This window comes from Muntiacus reevesi, chromosome 14, assembly GCF_963930625.1.
Source record: "Muntiacus reevesi chromosome 14, mMunRee1.1, whole genome shotgun sequence".
In the NCBI taxonomy this organism is placed as follows: Eukaryota; Metazoa; Chordata; class Mammalia; order Artiodactyla; family Cervidae; genus Muntiacus; species Muntiacus reevesi.
In genome coordinates, this window is record NC_089262.1 from 36,683,589 (window position 1) to 36,701,594 (window position 18,006).

General features: G+C 38.4%; 1 protein-coding gene across 1 annotated transcript in view; it reads left to right on the plus strand.

The window, feature by feature from the left end:
* Nucleotides 1–3,019: 3,019 nt before the first annotated feature.
* The window catches only part of RIMOC1 (RAB7A interacting MON1-CCZ1 complex subunit 1), a 28,507-nt gene continuing 13,520 nt past the window's right edge, over nt 3,020–18,006 (plus strand). Inside the window, exons 1-5 of the mRNA XM_065905373.1 lie at nt 3,020–3,168; nt 6,299–6,405; nt 8,411–8,554; nt 9,743–9,874; nt 13,951–14,065. Of these exons, the coding sequence (XP_065761445.1) occupies nt 3,069–3,168; nt 6,299–6,405; nt 8,411–8,554; nt 9,743–9,874; nt 13,951–14,065 (598 nt within the window). The 5' untranslated portion in view covers nt 3,020–3,068. The remainder of the gene's footprint in view (nt 3,169–6,298; nt 6,406–8,410; nt 8,555–9,742; nt 9,875–13,950; nt 14,066–18,006) is intronic.

Genomic DNA, 18,006 nt, shown 5'->3' on the forward strand with positions numbered 1-18,006 from the left:
GAAGTTTTTAAAATCTAGCATTATATTTTAATTTGTTCTATGCATCATAGGTTCCCTAAATTAGAAATAATTAACTCTAAAATTGAAGAAATTACTCATGTTTGCTCTTTTCTGGGACTAGACCTCTGTCTTTAAGCCCTTTCTTTGGTGTGCATTGTGAGGGCTAGCTGTTATCTGTTTATATCTATGGTGAGAATCTTCTAATGCTTACTTTGGTATGATTTTGGGCAAGTCACAGAATCACATATTTTAGTATTTGGAATGGTTAGTAGTCAAATTCTGTCCAGTTCCTTCACCTGGAAATAAGGGGCTGTACTATATGTTCTCAGATCCATCTGATTCTCTATGAAAACATTTACACACTTAGTTGAGCAATAATTCCCAATGTCACATTTGTTTCCTGAAAGACCATGGTTGTTTAATGAATCACTGGAACTGTAAATTTTATTTAATACTTAGTGAGTTTTGATATTTTGAGATGTCAAATACTTATTAGAGTTTTGATTCTTTAACCTATATATATAGTATATATTTGATAAGCATTTAAATGCTTATTAAAGTTTTGATTCTTTAGCCTATATATATAATATATATTTGATAAGCATTTAAATGCTTATCAGAGTTTTGATTCTTTAGCATATATATGTATGACATATTATATATAAGATATATTTAATAGGCATTTGACATCTCAAAATACCAAACCTCATTAAGTATATTTATGAAATAAAACTTACAGTCCCAGTGATATATATATATATGTATATTTTGGCCTCACCATCCAGCATGTGGGATCTCAGTTCCTCAATCAGGGATCAAACCCATGGCCTCCTGTAGTGGAAGTTCAGGGTCCTAACTGCTGGACCATTAGGGAAGTCCCCTCTTTAGCCCACATTGATCACATAATATAACATTCCTGGCCTTCAGCTTCCTGATTAGAGAGTGTCCTGAACATTCATTGGAAGAACTGTTGCAGAAGCTGAAACTCCAATACTTTGGCCACTTGATGCAAAGGACTGACTGACTGGAAAAGACTCTGTTGCTGGGAAGGATTGAAGGCGGGAGGAGAAGGGGACAACAGAGGATGAGATGGTTGGATGGCATCAGCAACTAGACGGACATGAGTTTGAGCAAGCTCTGGGAGTTGGTGATGGACAGGGAAGTCTGGTGTGCTGCATTTCATGGGGTAAGAAAGAATCGGACATGACTGATTGACTGAATTGAATTGATATTGACAATATGAAATTTTTGTTTAATTAATAAACTTTTCCTGAGTATTTATCATGTATCAGGCACTGTAGGAATCACTGAGGACACAAAAGTAAATATGTTTCCTGCCCTCTATATTTTAGGTGAATTGAAGATGGAAGAAACTTGTTGCAAAGGTTAACTGAGAAAGCCATTGGGGCCAATCACTTATAAATCACAACACACAGCTTCCTCATGTAAACTGAGGGAAAAAAATGCACAGTGAGTTGTGAATTAAGTTTTATTTGGGACCTGATGAGGACTATAGCCTGGGCTGTACATAGCTCTGAGGACCTGTCAGTATATACATGGTTTTAGTGAAGGGGGATACTTGCAATCAGGCACACATTTTTGCAAAGGTTTGATGCTAGTCATGAGGAACAGATGTCTCCGTTAAAGACTTTAGTGGTTTTCCAGGCATGAGAAGATACAAGAAATTGCGCTCACAAAATCTTCTCCTGAAAATAACCATCCAAATGCCTGTTCTGCCAGTTTTTCCCAGAGCACAGAATGTCTTATTTCTGATCTCTGCCCTGAACTCCTTTCAGGGTGTGTTGAAGGTCAGTGACAACAATGGCTAGTGACTTCATTCTTGTATAACGGCAACAGATGACAAGTGACAATTTTTAGTTGGCACCTATTTTTAGTATCCCTTATTAAATAAAAAACTAACTTCCATAAGACAGAAGATAGGATGGAGATTATTCAAGATACACTGTGTCAAATCAAAAAATGAAAAAGATGAATTAAAGGTTTGTTTGATAAGAGGCAAGAAAATAGGGAATAGACAATGGAAGTTAGACTTCTCAGTGCTTTGAAACTCACAGTTGAGAAGAACTTTGCCCATGAAGCTTTTTAGACCCTCTTTAAGGGAGGGTCTAGGGATATGTGGCAATAGAAATTTTTGTAAATGCAAAATTTTTGTAGACTGGGGCGAGATGAATGTTAAATGTGAGCTAGACAAAGCAGACCAAAAATAAAGCAAACCCAACTGCTAAAATTCAACTTTAGAAACACTCAACCACATAGACTGGGAATTTCCACCAGAGTTTAGAGGTCCCATGGATCCAATTCCTTTCTCTTCCATTGCACGCAGATTCTTTACCGTTGAGACACCAGGCAAGCCCAACCTGACCCACAATAACCTCTCAGAGACTTGGATGTGCTCCAGAAGAGCCGGTCGGGCTTTCCGTAATTTAGACAACCAAAACCAGACAGCCCTATTTCCAGAGGTTCATGTCTGCTCTGTTGAAGAAGTGAAGTCACTCAGTCGTGTCCGACTCTTTGGGACCCCAACGCAGGCTTCTCCATTCATTGGGTTTTCCAAGCAAAAATACTGGAATGGGTTGCTATTTCCTTCTCCAGAGGATCTTCCCGGCGCAGAGATTGAACCGGGCTCTCCCGCGTTATAAGCAGACGCCTTAACGTCTGAGCCACCAGGGACGTCCCACAGAGGAATCCGGCGCTGCAGCTATGCTCTCCAGCCAGACCCCGGCGGAGAGAGCTGGCTTTTCATTGGATCAGCGCGGAAGACAGAGCCGGCGGCTCTCTATTGGCTTAGAAGTGGGGCGGGAGGGAGGCGTGTCCTGACGTCACGTCCGTCCTCAAAATTCCTACTCAGGGCTGTGGAAGGAGAAGTCCAGGAGGAAGAGGATAACCCGGAACAACCTTTGCGGGCCTGAGCCAGCCCTTTCTCGGAACAGGGGTCCTCGCCTACCAACCAAGAGAGCTCCGCCCCAAGCAGCCCCGCCCGCACCGGGGGATCAGGTGACCGTGGGCCGGCGCGGTCACGTGACTGGGCGCGCCCGCCCGTTGTGGCCATGGCGGCCGCAAGCTCCAGTGTGGTGAGGCGAGTGGAGGAACTCGGAGACCTGGCTCAGGCCCACATACAACAACTTAGCGAAGCCGCCGGCGAAGATGGTGAGGGAGCCGAGGAGAGGGAGGCGGGCAGGCGGGCGGTTGTTCGGAGCTGGCTCTCGACGGCCATAAGGGGCTGAGGCTGCGGCCTGTAGTCTGTGGATTTCAGGCCAGAACTACCGCAGGTGTTGCGCTTCTGGCCCTAGCTGGGCGGTCTCTTGTCTACCTCCAGCAGCTCACTTCGCTTTAAGGTGAAGGTGTTTACTTCCGGACCAGGTTTTTTATAACCCGCGAAAACCGCTGAAATCTCAGGCAGTTTTGCTTCTTGTCTTTAACTGTCTCGGTGGCGACTGGCAAAGGGCGAGATCTGGATGAAAGTACACAGGGAAGTTTAAATGAGTGGTTAAAGTTGGATGGTGGTACGCAAATAAGTAATGGTAGTTTTTGCATGTCGTAAAGATAGTTTGGCGTGTATAATAGTTCTACTTTTTTATCGTTACGTTGTAAATTTCTGTGTTGTGTTTTGAAGTCTATAAACTCAACTGTAAACAGTAGTCTACAGAAGAGATTTACATTGGCATAATTAAAACGACTCTCTCACCTTCATCACCTGAGTTGTCACAAGGGCCCTGTCAGTACTAGGGCACTGTTTTTTTTTGAAATATCTAGGCGGTTTCCTTAGGAAAAACTGACAGAGAATCACCTCGACGTTTGCTCTTTTTCATTACTTACCAGCTGCCTATAGGTTTCTACGTTCTTTCTTAGCGGCTTTTGCACGTTTACTTACAGATAGAAAGTTTAAAAAAATTTTGTGGGCTGTCTCGTTGTCTTCGGAGTCATAGGTAAATAGTAGTGGAACGTTTTCCCAAGCGATTAAGTAGTTGGTGAATTTATTAAATAAGGTCCATGATAAAATGGCTCTAGTTCCATACAAGACTATTTGCTGATTTTCTTTTCTTAGGGATCTGTTTAAAATCCACAAGACTACCCTGAAGTTGTTTCCTTTTTTGGTTTGTGGTAAGTGAATCACATGAATAATTTTAGTTCATGGACAGTAGTAGCTATTCCAATAGCTGTTGTCTGGAAGTGTATCTAAGTTACTTCTAAATAAACTATTCAGTGATTTCCACCCCACTCCAGCTCCATTAGAACCAGTCTTGAAGAGATGAAAGAATGTATACTATTCACTTACCAATAAACCCAAAAGCCATTCTCATTTTCCAATGGAAGAATACTTTAATCCAGTCTAGAGTGAGGGCTGAAAAGTAATATATTCTTGTTTGGAGACTTTAAAATTCTGAAATGTACTAGAATTGCAATAATAGTGGTCCACGTTATGAATTGCTCAGTATTACTAGCAAGGTTTGATTTTATGAAGTTTAACTAAAACATAGTTCCATGTATTTGAACTTGTATTTTCCAATACAACAAAAATAATACACAGTAAAAATTTGTTCTTTAATGATATTTATACTAGGTTGTAGGGGTTGATAGTTCCTGTAGTTTTTGAATTTGATCAGATACAGCCAGACATTAGTCCATGTAAGAATACTTGCCTTTCTACTACTGGTCAATTTTTGTTTATTTATTTCTCATTGTACAAGCACAATGTGTTTACGATGTGGAAATACACCATTAGAGGGACCTTTTCTGAGGACTATGTTAGAATCTCTTATCTTTGCCTTGTCAGCCACTATGTTGACTGAATGGTTAGGAAAAATTCTACGTTTCCTAAACATTTTCTAAAACGATGAGCCATTATCCCTCCACTTCTCTAATTATGTCATGAATTGATGTGAAATGCTCCTTTAGCAATGGTTTGATGAATTCAGTGCAGGTCTTTACATTTAAAATAATCCTTCAAATTAAGAAGAAAATATCAACTCATTGTTTAAAGAAGCTTCTGAGGAGTGTCATGTTCCAAACCATTTCAGTTCACAGTAGAATCTTTTTTCCTGAGCTGTCGGGTTGATACTTCTGGGCTGAGGAGAGATAGGAGGGCAGTGCTGAAGAAGTAGTTTTCAATTTAGGTGAATACTGGACCTTAAAGCTTTCAGAATCTGGTCTAGATACAGGTTTGGCCTTACCAGGGAAAGTTTAAGGTTGTCGTATTACTGCCAGATGCAACTTAAACTGGTGATGCTTTTGTTCCAACACTGATCTGCTTACCTACCTGTGTAGGTGCTGAGGCTGGATCAGATGGACCCTCACCAGGTCCTACATTGTCTGTTTACCAGTGAGGGGAAAAGGTTATATATTTGAGGAGAAAGCTACAGAGGGGCAATCTCAAGGATCTAAGTGTCTTGATTTTTTTTTGATGATGTGTGTATGTGCATCGTTGCTCAGTGTCCAACACTTTGCAGCTCTTTGGACTGTAGCCCACCAGGCTCCTCTGTCCATGGGGATTCTCTAGGCAAGAATACTGGAATAGGTTGCCATGCCCTCCTCCAGGGGTTCTTTTCCAACCCAGGATGCAGAAGGGTGGACAGCACCTTGGTATGGAAAATTGGTAGGTTAGGGAGGAAAAATTCATAAGAAAAGGTGAAACTGTAGAAGCAAAAGAAAAAAGGAATGAATTAGACAATGTAGAGGGGAAGTGAGGACAAGTTGCTTTTAGAGGGTATATCAGAAATACTTAATTTTGTCCAGGTTTTGATTTCTAGGTTTTTAAGAAATAAACTACTCAGGTATATTGTGTAATTTTACTTAAAACAGCTATTTGTATACATAAATACGTAAATATAATTACAAAGTTATAATTTTATAACTAACAGCACATTTTATGAGGCATTTGGTTTAATCAGTCTTTTTCCTTTGCAGAATGTATTTATGAAATTATAAGTTTTTAGTGGAAGTCTTTTCTGTAGATTTGTGTATATTATTTGTACTCTTCCAATAAAAGTTTTAAATTTAATGCTTAAACGTTTTGAGTATGTTAGCATCATAAAATAAACATTATGAAAGTACAGGTTGTGCCTAAGAAATGGCAACTGAACCTAGAAAGTTTTAAGTCCGGCTTTTAAGGAAAAATTTCCATGATAAATTTACGTTGAGTTAGGTATTATGATATATTTCATGTTTTAGAAAAGATATTACTATGTTGTATTAATTTTATCATTTTAGATATGTAGCTTTTTTTTCTTTAAAAGACACCTGAAACTAGGTGAAGTAATCATATTTTTATCTCTTCTAGATCACTTTTTAATTCGCGCCTCTGCGGCTCTAGAAAAATTGAAATTTCAGTGTGGTGAAGACAAAGAATGTTCAACCCCATCAAATCTTCTAGAACTTTATACACAGGTACTGAATCAGATTGTTTCTGACATATTGTGGAGGCAGGTTCTTACTTAAAAGAGTTGACTCCAAAATTTAGGTTTAATGTTCTTTATTTATGTTTTTGTTCAAAAAACTATGTATAAGGCATATAAACTTGAAACTGTGAGGCAGTTTTCAAAGAAGTAAAGTTTATTGGATGTGTGGATTTTAAACTCAGGGAAAAAGTCTTACAGATAACAATATTGCTTCCCTGTATAGATAATTAAGCAAAATACTCATATGCGCAATTTCCAAGCTCTGAAAGGTTAGTCAGAGGGAATAGAGGTTTCTGTAAGGCCTCTGGTTATTTTTTTTTCCCTGAAATTTAGCTTTCCTTTGGATTTTTCACTTCACTACCTTTGCTTTTGATATACAAGTCCATAAGAACAGAAAACTGTTCCCCTTTCTTCTTTCACTTTTCTTTCAAATTCAGACTTCTCTATGGACAAGGTCTGTTTTCTAGGTTTTCTCAAACTGCTGAGGCAAGTTCACATTAATAAACATAATTTTGAGAGACTTCCCTGGCAATGTAGTGGTTAAGACTCTGTTCTTCCATTGCAGAGGGCACAGGCTTCACCCTGATGGAGTTCCATGAGGGAACTAAGATCCTGCATTTGTGCAGCACAACAAAGAAGCAAAACCTGAAAAAAACATAGGCTTATTATAGTAGCTATCATTTATATAGCACTTTATAGTTGACAGAGTGCTTCGTATGCCCTTACTTGATTACCAGGGGATAATAAAGATGAAGTTGTTATAGGAAATAACAGTTATAGGAAATAAGAGTAAACTTAGTCGACTAAGTTTCCAAAACACACATTCATAGCACTTAGCTGCCTGACACTGCTTTCTGTTAGGAGATACATAGAGATAGTTTCTGCCATCAGATGTGGTTGAATGAGCCTCTGACAAGTACCCACAAACCCCAGAGAGCTCTTGCAGCTCGGGAGAAATTTGCTTCACTTTCTTTCTTTCCCTTCAGAAGGTTCCCTGTTTATCTTATTTCTTTCATATGGGAGAGCTGTAAACATTTTAACTTATTTCTGAGAATAAGGCAAAAGAATTAGAGATATAATTAAAATTCATCAAACCCTTCTGGAGCTTACTTGTGGTTCTGAATCAACAGGTCCTTTTCCTTAGGATGATGATTTCTGCCTTCTGGCTTAGGCCTTCTAACACAAGAGCACCTGTCACTTAAGTAGTGCTGTGTGCTAGGTCATGTTCTAAGTGATTTACATATGTTAATTCATTTTATCCTCAAGGCCAGGGACTTTAAAAGACAATTTGTCAATGAAGAAACTGAGGCTTTAAAAAAGAAGTAAAATATGGCTTGTCTTTGGTTGGTTAGATAGAACCAACCAACTGAGCAGAACTCAGTTTCCTTAGTCTTCGTCAAGTAGGTTAAACAGAGACAAAGGATTGGGTAGTTTGAAAGTGCTGGCTCTTCATTTGGGGAAACAGGTAATCCTTTGAAGATTCAGTGTACAAAACTGGAAGTAGTGACCTTTTCTTGATAATGGCAGGCTTTTAGAAAATGTTCAGAAAGTAATATATGCAAATAACAAAGAACATAAAAAACTTTTTATAATTGTATATGATTAACTTACCTGAATTAAAACATAAATATCCATTTTATTTTTTGAGGAAAGCTGGATTATCTTAAATCAGTGTTTAGTTAAATCTTACGAAGTTTACTGTAAATTTGTCTTAGATTATATTTACGGCTAAGACTACTGGGGCTTACCTGATGGCTCAGCGGGTAAACAGTCCACCCGCAATGCAGGAGATGCAGGTTCAATCCCTGGGAAGATCCCCTGGAGGAGGAAATGACAACCCATTCCAGTGTTCTTGCCTGAAAAACCCCACGGACAGAGGAGCCTGGCGGACTACAGTCCATGGGGTTGCAAAGAATATATGTAGGATTAAACTGTAAGAGTTACTTATTCTAATTCAAATCTTTTATATTATACTTTTTTCTCTCTTACTTCAGGCTATTTTGGACATGACGTATTTTGAGGAGAACAAGCTAGTAGATGAAGATTTTCCTGAAGATTCTTCACAGAAAGTAAAAGAGTTGATCAATTTTCTTTCAGAACCAGAAATTTTGGTTAAAGAAAATAATATGCATCCAAAAGTAAGATTTGCATAACTGTGAATTATGGTGGAATGCTGCTAATTCCTGCTAGACTACCCTTTAGGATCTATGTTTTTTTTCTTAAATGCGTCTTTGTCTCTGTTTTAAATTGACTGAAGGAGGGATATATGAGAGTTGAATGTTTCAGACTGATGTCAAAACTAAAGTATCCATTTTTATAAATATGTTTCAGAACATTTTCTATGATAAAGTTTTGCACAGTGCATAGTCATTTTCTAAAGATGCACATTTGCTATTTCTACTCCCTTTACTTTTGCAGATGCTATGTTTTCTGGAAGATTCCTTGTAATCTTAATGACCACATCTCTGGTTCTTTCACAGTCCTCTTTCTCCTGGACATTTGCTTTCTTTCCAAGGATCATAGCATCCCTGAAGGCCTTGCATGCTTCTCTTCATCTCTGAGAAGCCTTGCTCTTTCTCTTTCTAAGCATGTCACCTCTCTCCCATTCTGGAAACATAGGCACTCCCCAAGAATATCTCCTTAATCCTCTAATAGTTCTATTTTGTCTTTGTTTGACAACTTGTCCACACGCTTTTTACTGCTGTCTCTATTTCAATAATTTCCAAGATTTTTGTATCTAGCCCTGACTACTCTAAACCCATGGATCAGCAGGGAAATCCATTCATTCAGGCAAATAGTTTCTCATCTTCAGCTATCTGCTGGCTGTCTCTACTGAAATATCTTTGTTGCTGTCTGTTATATCAGGGAATGCTAACTGCGGAAATAAATAATCCCAAGTTTTAAATGATACCACATAATAAAAGTTTGATTCATTAAATTATTTTTGTATATAGCTTTTCATTATTTTAATTTTGTAGTAGTAGAAAATGTTTCAAGTAACATGTATATATTTCTGAAAACTTACTTTTTCCATCAGACTATGGAATACTTACATTTGAAATACATTAAAGGATTTAGTTACTAAAACACTTGAATATCAGTTATCTAGAAATACTTGTAAATTGGAGTAGCTATTTTAATTTTTATGTAGCAGTGAATGTCTATATTTCTAATTGATTCAAAGTAAGTCATTCCTGTGTAGCTTGCTAAGTAAAGGGCAGATTTTATGAAATGAATATTTTTAATTTCTCAATACTTTGAAATCTAATTTTTATTTTTACAGACATGAAGTTTCTCTTCTTAACTGAGTCTTTGTTGTATTTTAGCACTGCAGTTTGCTTGGAGATGAACTCCTGGAATGTCTCTCCTGGAGGCGAGGAGCCCTACTCTATATGTATTGTCATTCTCTGACCAAAAGGAGAGAATGGCTCACAAGAAAATCTAGCTTACTTAAAAAGGTAAAAAGGCAAATTCCTCATACATATTTGATTGTTGACATTTAAATGTTTCTAAAATCTGTCTTTAATATAGGATTAAGAACCAAGGAATCAAAGGGCTTGGGTTTTCATTCCAGGCCTGTACTTATCAGCTGTGTAATCTTAAATTGGACTTACTGTAAAGATTAAACAATGTGGAAAAGAAAAACCATAAAATAACATGTGAAAATCCCTTGTAAACTGGGAAGTTTTACACTTTTTTAAATAAATCCCAGATTGTTAGTTTTTAAAATATAAGACAGATAATCTGTATTAATTTCTAAGCATATTTTTTGGTCTGAAGAAAACAAACTTGGTAGTGAGCCTCTTTCTATCAGTAGATCACTCCTAAAGATTCCACATGACCCTGCTCTTAGAAAACTGTGGCTCTCTGATTTTTCCTGATTCTTCTGACCAAATCAGTAAATGCAAAGATCCTGTCTTAATATTTGTATCACTATGGATCCTTCCTATCTTGGGTTGGTTGTACACAGTTTATGTGGGCCTGCAAATGAGAGGTCACAGTTTCAGATGTAAAAATTTGATTATAGTATTTCCAAATTATATTAAGTGTATCCATATTTTTAACAAGTTGCTATTGAACACATCTTTATTATCTTTATTGATTTCTTTCTCCGATGACATTTTTGACAAGTATGTTACTGGATCATGTGTTCTTGGTTAGTAATTTTTTCCCTTGTTCAGCCCCTAAGTTGTGTCTGACTGTGCAACCTGTGGAATGTAGCATGTGAGGTTCTTCTGTCCTCCATTATCTCCCAGAGTTTGCTCAAATTCATGTCCATTGAGTTGGTGGTGCTATCTGATCCTCTCCTGTTGCCTTTAGTTTTTCACAGTATCAGGGTCTTTCCAGTGAGTTGACCATCACGTGGCCAAAGTATTGGCATTTCAGCTTCAGCATAAGTCCTTCCAGTGAATATTCAGAGTTGATTTCCTTTAATATTGACTGGTTTGATCTTGCAGTCCAAGGGTTTCTCAAGAGTCTTCGCCAGCACCATAGCTCAACAGCATCAATTCTTCGGCATTCAGCCTTCTTTATGGTCCAACTCTTATGGAAAAGCTATAGCTTTGACTATATGGACCTTTATCAGCTAAATGATATCTCTGCTTTTTAACTATACTGTCTAGCTTTGCCATAGGTTTCCTTACAGAAGCAGACATCTTTTAATTTCATGACTGCAGTCACTGTCTGCAGTGATTCTGGAGTTCAAGAAAATGAAATCTGTCACTGTTTTCACTTTTTTACATTCTATTTGGAATGAAGTGATGGGACCAGATGCCGTGATCTTGGTATTTTTTTAGTGCTGAGTTTCAAGCCAGCTTTTTCACTCTCTTCTTTCATCTTCATTAAGAGGCTCTTTAGTTCCTCTTCACTTTCTGCCATTAGAGTGGTATGATCTGCATGTCTGAAGTTGTTGATACTTCTCCTGGCTATCTTGATTTCCGCTTGAACTTCATCCAGTCTGGCGTTTCACATGATGTACATGTACTCTACAAGTTAAATAAGCAGGTGACAATAAACAGCCTTGACATACTCCTTTTCCTATTTTGGACCAGTCAGTTGTTCCATGTAAGGTTCTAACTGTTGCTTCCTGACCTGCATACAGGTTTCTCAGGATTCAGGTAGGGTTGTCTGGTATTCCAATCTCTCTAAGAATTTTGCACAGTTTGTTGTGATCCACACAAAGATTTTAGTGTAGTCAGTGAAGCAGAAATAGGTGTTTTTCTGGAACTCCTTTGCTTTCTTCATGATATAGCAAATTGATGGCAAATTAGTCTCTGGTTTCTTTGCCTTTTCTAAACCCAGCTTGTACATCAGAAAGTTCTTGGTTTAGGTACTGCTGAAGCCTAGCTTGAAGGATTTTGAGTATAGCCTTGTTAAAATAGCATGTAAAATGAGTGTAATTTTGCAGTTGTTGAAACTTATTTGGCATTGCTGCTCTTTGGGATTGAAATGAAAACTGATCTTTTCCAGTCCTGTGGCCACTGCTGAATTTTCCAAATTTGCTGGCATATTGAGTATAGTACTTTCACAGCACCATCTCTAGCATTTGAAATAGCTCAGCTGGAATTCCATCACCTTTACTAGCTTTGTCTGTAGTAATGCTTCCTGAGGGCCACTTGACTTCACACTCCAGGATGTCTGGCTCTAGGTGAGTGATCACACCATCATGGTTATCTGGGTCAGAAAGACCTTTTTGTATAGTTCTTCTGTGTATTCTTGCCACCTCTTCTTAATCTCTTCTGCTTCCGTTAGGTTTTTACCATTTCTGTCCCTTATGCCCATCCTTGTATGAAATGTTTCCTGGATATCTCTCATTTTCTTGACGATATCTCTAGTCTTTCCCATTCTGTTTTTTTCCTCTATTTCTTTGCATTTTTCATTTAAGAAGGCCTTCTTATCTCTCCCTGCTCTTTTTGGAATTCGGCATTCAGTTCGGTATATATTTTCCTTTTTCCCTTGCCTTTCACTTTTCTTCTTTTCACAGCAATTTCTAAAACCTCCTCAGACAATCTCTTTGTCTTCTTGCATTTATTTTTCTCTGGGATGGTGTTGGTCAACTGCCTCCTTTATAATGTTATGAACTTCTGTCCATAGTTCTTCAGGCACTCTATCAGATCTAATCCCTTGAATCTGTTTGTCACCTCCACTGTATATAATCATTAGGGATTTGATTAGGTCATGCTTGAATGGTCTAGTGGTTTTCCCTACTTTCTTCAATTTAAGCTTGAATTTTGCAATAAGTAGCTCATGATCTGAGCCACAGTCGGCTCCGGGTCTTATTTTTGCTGACTGTATATAGCTTCTCCATCTTTAGCTGTGAAGAACATAATCAGTCTAATTTTGGTATTGACCTTCTGGTGATGGTGATGTCCATGTGTAGAGTTGCCTCCCATATTGTTGGAAAACGGTGTTTGCTATGGCCAGCATGTTTTCTTGACAGAATTCTGTTAGCTTTTGCCTTGCTTCATTTTGTACTCCAAGGCCAAACTTGCCTGTTATTCTGAGTATCTCTTGACTTCCTACTTTGTATTCCAGTCCCTTGTGATAGAAAGGACATCTTTTTTTTTTTTGGGGTGATAATTCTAGAAGATCTTGTAGGTCATCATAGAACCATTCAACTTCAGCTTCTTTGGCATCAGTGGTTGGAGCGTACACTGGGATTACTGTGAATGTTGAATGTTTTGCCTTGGAAGGGAACCAAGATCATTCTGTCATTTTTGAAGTTGCACCCAAGTACTGCATTTTGGACTCTGTGAGGGCTGCTCCATTGCTTCTAAGGAGTTTGTGCCCATAGTAGTAGATATAATGGTCACCTGAATTAAATTCGCCCATTCCTGTCCTAATTCACTGATTCCTAAGATGTTGATGTTCAATCTTGCCACCTCCTGCTTGACTACCTCCAATTTACCTTGATTCGTGGACCTTACATTCCAAGTTCCTATGCAGTTTTGTTCTTTATAGCTTCGGACTATACTTTCATCAGCAGAAGCATCCACTACTGGCATCATTTCTGCTTTGGCCCAGCTGCTTCGTTCTTTCTGGGGCTATTAGTAATTGCCCTCTGCCCAGTAGCATGTTAGACACCTTTTAACCTTGGGGTCTTGTCTTCCAGTGTCATATCTTTTTGCCTTTTTATACTGTTCATAGGGTTCTTAAGTCAAGAATACTGGAGTGGGCTGCCATTTCCTCCTCCAGTAGACCACATTTTGTCAAAACTCTTCATTATGACCCATCATTTTGTATAGCCCTGCACAGCATGGTTCATGAGTTAAAAAGCCCCTTCACCACAACAACGCTGTGATCCTCGAAGGTTTTTTCCCCCCATACCCTTTTACTAATTGGAGGGTTATACTTTAAAATACCCTTTAAAAAATTTCAAGGTAGTGGGTCCTTACAGCATTATAATGTAATAACCATAAGACATATCTAGTAATAAATATTAGCAAGTATTCTCCTGAGTAAAAATATTAACATTTGAAGTTTCTATAGCTCTGCATTTAATAACCTGGATTCTTTGTTTTTGACTTTCATTTAGTACCTTGTTGATGGAATCAGTTACTTACTACAGATGCTGAATTTTCGGTGTCCCATCCAGTTAAATGAAGGAGTTTCTTTCCAAGACCTAGACACAGCTAAATTACTAAGTGAAGGTAATATGATTTCTTTTTTCAGTTTTCTCAGTGTTTCACAGTATTTTAATATTTTAAAATGTTTCTTCAGTTTAACTGATTTAAGTAAATTACAAGGTTTACATTACAAATGAAACAATAATAAAAGGTTTTTTTTAAAAATTGAAAGTCTTCTCATGTAATACATAAAAGTACTGCTAATTTCTGTTTAATAGTTTAAATAAATTAATTTATCATATTGCTTTTACTTTCTTTGCATCCCTACCCAGCCCAGATCAGGCTCTAGGTTTGGTTTCTTGTAACAGGGACTTAGAAGTAACTTAAAAAAAGAATAAATTTACTGCATTTTCACTTAAAAAAGGTCCATAGCTGGTTATGGTGACTTCTTGGCATCAAATTTCTATCTTTTTCCTCTATCATCTTTTGAAGTAGAGCCCTGTGGCTTCAGAGGGACGTACTTTATAGAATTCATATAAACAGTATTTGCCAGAGTTATGCAACAGGCATCCCTGTTGAGGACATTGCTTCTATTTTCAGTATCTCAAGATGCTGCTGGAGCTCCTTCTGTTTTAGCTATGTTTTAATCTCTAGGAAGGGCAAAAGGAAGTTTCAGCCAGGTCTTACAGCCTTCTTAGAAGCTTGTTACAACACTGAGAACACTTCTGCCAGCATTTCACTGGCCAGAATTTAATCACAGAGCATCATATAGCTACAGGGGAATCTGGGATGTATTGCCCTTTACATTATACCTTGCCATCCCTAGTAAAGTCTCTTGACTAAGGAAGAAGGGAAGAGTGCATGTTGTATGGTACCTGCTGGTTTCTGTCATAAACGTCTGTGCACTTAAAAATGTTAGGAACTGGAAGTAGAGCATTATTTGGGTTTTAGGCTGAGGTTTGAGAGGGAAGAACCATTTATTTTTAGTGGCTCTTTACAGATGGAAGAACTGAGGTCCTGATAAGCCTGGTGAGGTCACATAGCTGGCAAAAGATGTTAGATTATATATGTAAACTTTCTTTTATGCTTCATGTGAAATTCTGGGGAAATTTTGATGGGAAAAATCAAACATGGGGAAGAAGAAGAAAACTTAAGGGAAGATTCTGTGTTTTAATTTTATAAGGGTGTTTTAATTCTTCTTTGTTAACTGCTGTAGACTTTTCCTTTCTATTAGAAAACATTGGCATGGAAAAAAAAACACCATGAACTAAGTGCCATTAACATATATGACTGGCTACTGGTGTCCAAAAGTTTCCCTTCAGTTTATTCAGGCAAATGGCTTGTCCTTAAAAAACTTGTTGTGGATATAAAGTGCTCCTTCAGTGAGCATGATGTTTTGACAAATATGATGTTTTGACAAATGTGTTTTGATTTATTCGTGAGAAGTATTTATTCCAGGTAACTAGTGAATTGATTAGCTGCACTGAAAATGAACTTTCTAAAATTTCCTCACCTTCATGGAAGAAAAAGCAGAGATGGATATTAAAGCTTATTTAAACTCCAGTACTCTTGCCTGAAAGTCCCATGGACTGAAGAGCCTGGTAGGCTACAGTCCATGGGGTTGCTGAGAGTCGGACATGGCTGAGTGATTTCACTTTCACTTTTCATCCATTAGGGAAGGAAATGGCAACCTACTCCAGTGTTCTTGCCTGGACAATCCCAGGGACAGGGGAGCCTGGTGGGCTGCTATCTATGGGGTCGCACAGAGTTGGACACAACTGAAGCGACTTAGCAGCAGCAGTAAACTCAAAGAAAAAGGCACAATATTTTCCTTATTCTCCCATTTCTAGTCATAAAGTTATATATTCTCATGGCCTGGAATGTTTTTTATCACTATCCTTGTGATACTGGTCTTCTTTTGGATTATAATTGATTACATTTGGCTCTACCTTCCATTGCTTCTTCAACAGTGGAATCAGGCACAGATAGGGTCTCTTTTTCCAGGAAACAATAAAACAAGATCAGCTCCCTAGCAGTTTTGCCACAGGAGTCAGTCCTCTTGGTGTTGGCTTGCAATCAGCTAAAGCAGTTTGTTCTTCCCTACTTGATTCCTTGAAATGTATACTAGTAGCCAGGAAGCCTACTTTTCATAGGCTAAATTACTCTTAAGACCCTGGTGGAGTGGTTCTAAGTTGTTTTTCTTTTTAAATTTTGTTAGCCAGTATAAAAAGCATAATTTGGAATAATTATTATTTTTTCTTTTTTTTGGCTATGCTGTATCTTCGTTGCTGCACAGGCTATTCTCTAGTTGCTCTGAACGGGGGCTACTCTCTAGTTGCAATGCACGGGCTTCTCATTAGGATGGCTTTTGTTGTTGTGGAGCAGGGCTCTAGGGCATGTGGGCTTCAGTAGTTGGGGCCCATGGGTTCTAGAGTGCAGGCTCAGTAGTTGTGGCACACAGACTTTAGTTGCTCTGCAGCATGTGGGATCTTCCCAGATCAGGGATCAAACCTGTGTCTCCTGCATTGGCTGGTGAATTCTTTACCACTGAGCCACCAGGGAAGCCCCAGAATAGTTCTTTTTTTTTTTTTCCATTTATTTTTATTAGTTGGAGGCTGATTACTTTACAATATTGTAGTGGGTTTTGTCATACATTGACATGAATCAGCCATGGATTTGCATGTATTCCCCATCCCGATCCCCCCTCCCACCTCCCTCTCTACCCAATCCCCCTGGGTCTTCCCAGTGCACCAGGCCCGAGCACTTGTCTCATGCATCCAACCTGGGCTGGTGATCTATTTCACTATAGATAATATACATGTTTCAATGCTGTTCTCTCAAAACATCCCACCCTCGCCTTCTCCCACAGAGTCCAAAAGTCTGTTCTGTACATCTGTGTCTCTTTTTCTGTTTTGCATATAGGGTTATCATTACCATCTTTCTAAATTCCATATATATGTGTTAGTATGCTGTAATGTTCTTTATCTTTCTGGCTTACTTCACTCTGTATAATGGGCTCCAGTTTCATCCATCTCATTAGAACTGATTCAAATGAATTCTTTGTAATGGCTGAGTAATATTCCATGGTGTATATGTACCACAGCTTCCTTATCCATTCGTCTGCTGATGGGCATCTAGGTTGCTTCCACGTCCTGGCTATTATAAACAGTGCTGCGGTGAACATTGGGGTGTACGTGTCTCTTTCAGATCTGGTTTCCTCGGTGTGTATGCCCAGAAGTGGGATTGCTGGGTCATATGGCAGTTCTGTTTCCAGTTTTTTAAGAAATCTCCACACTGTTCTCCATAGTGGCTGTACTAGTTTGCATTCCCACCAACAGTGTAAGAAGGTTCCCTTTTCTCCACACCCTCTCCAGCATTTATTGCTTGTAGACTTGGATAGCAGCCATCCTGACTGGCATGTAATGGTACCTCATTGTGGTTTTGATTTGCATTTCTCTGATGATGAGTGATGTTGAGCATCTTTTCATGTGTTTATTAGCCATCTGTATGTCGTCTTTGGAGAAATGTCTGTTTAGTTCTTTGGCCCATTTTTGATTGGGTCATTTATTTTTCTGGAATTGAGCTGCAGGAGTTGCTTGTATATTTTTGAGATTAATCCTTTGTCTGTTGCTTCGTTTGCTATTATTTTCTCCCAATCTGAGGGCTGTCTTTTCACCTTACTTATAGTTTCCTTTGTTGTGCAAAAGCTTTGAAGTTTCATTAGGTTCCATTTGTTTAGTTTTGCTTTTATTTCCAGTATTCTGGGAGGTGGGTCATAGAGGATCCTGCTGTGATTTATGTCGGAGAGTGTTTTGCCTATGTTCTCCTCTAGGAGTTTTATAGTTTCTGGTCTTACATTTAGATCTTTAATCCATTTTGAGTTTATTTTTGTGTATGGTGTTAGAAAGTGTTCTAGTTCCATTCTTTTACAAGTGGTTGACCAGTTTTCCCAGCATCACTTGTTAAAGAGGTTGTCTTTTTTCCCTTGTATATCCTTGCCTCCTTTGTTGAAGGTAAGGTGTCCA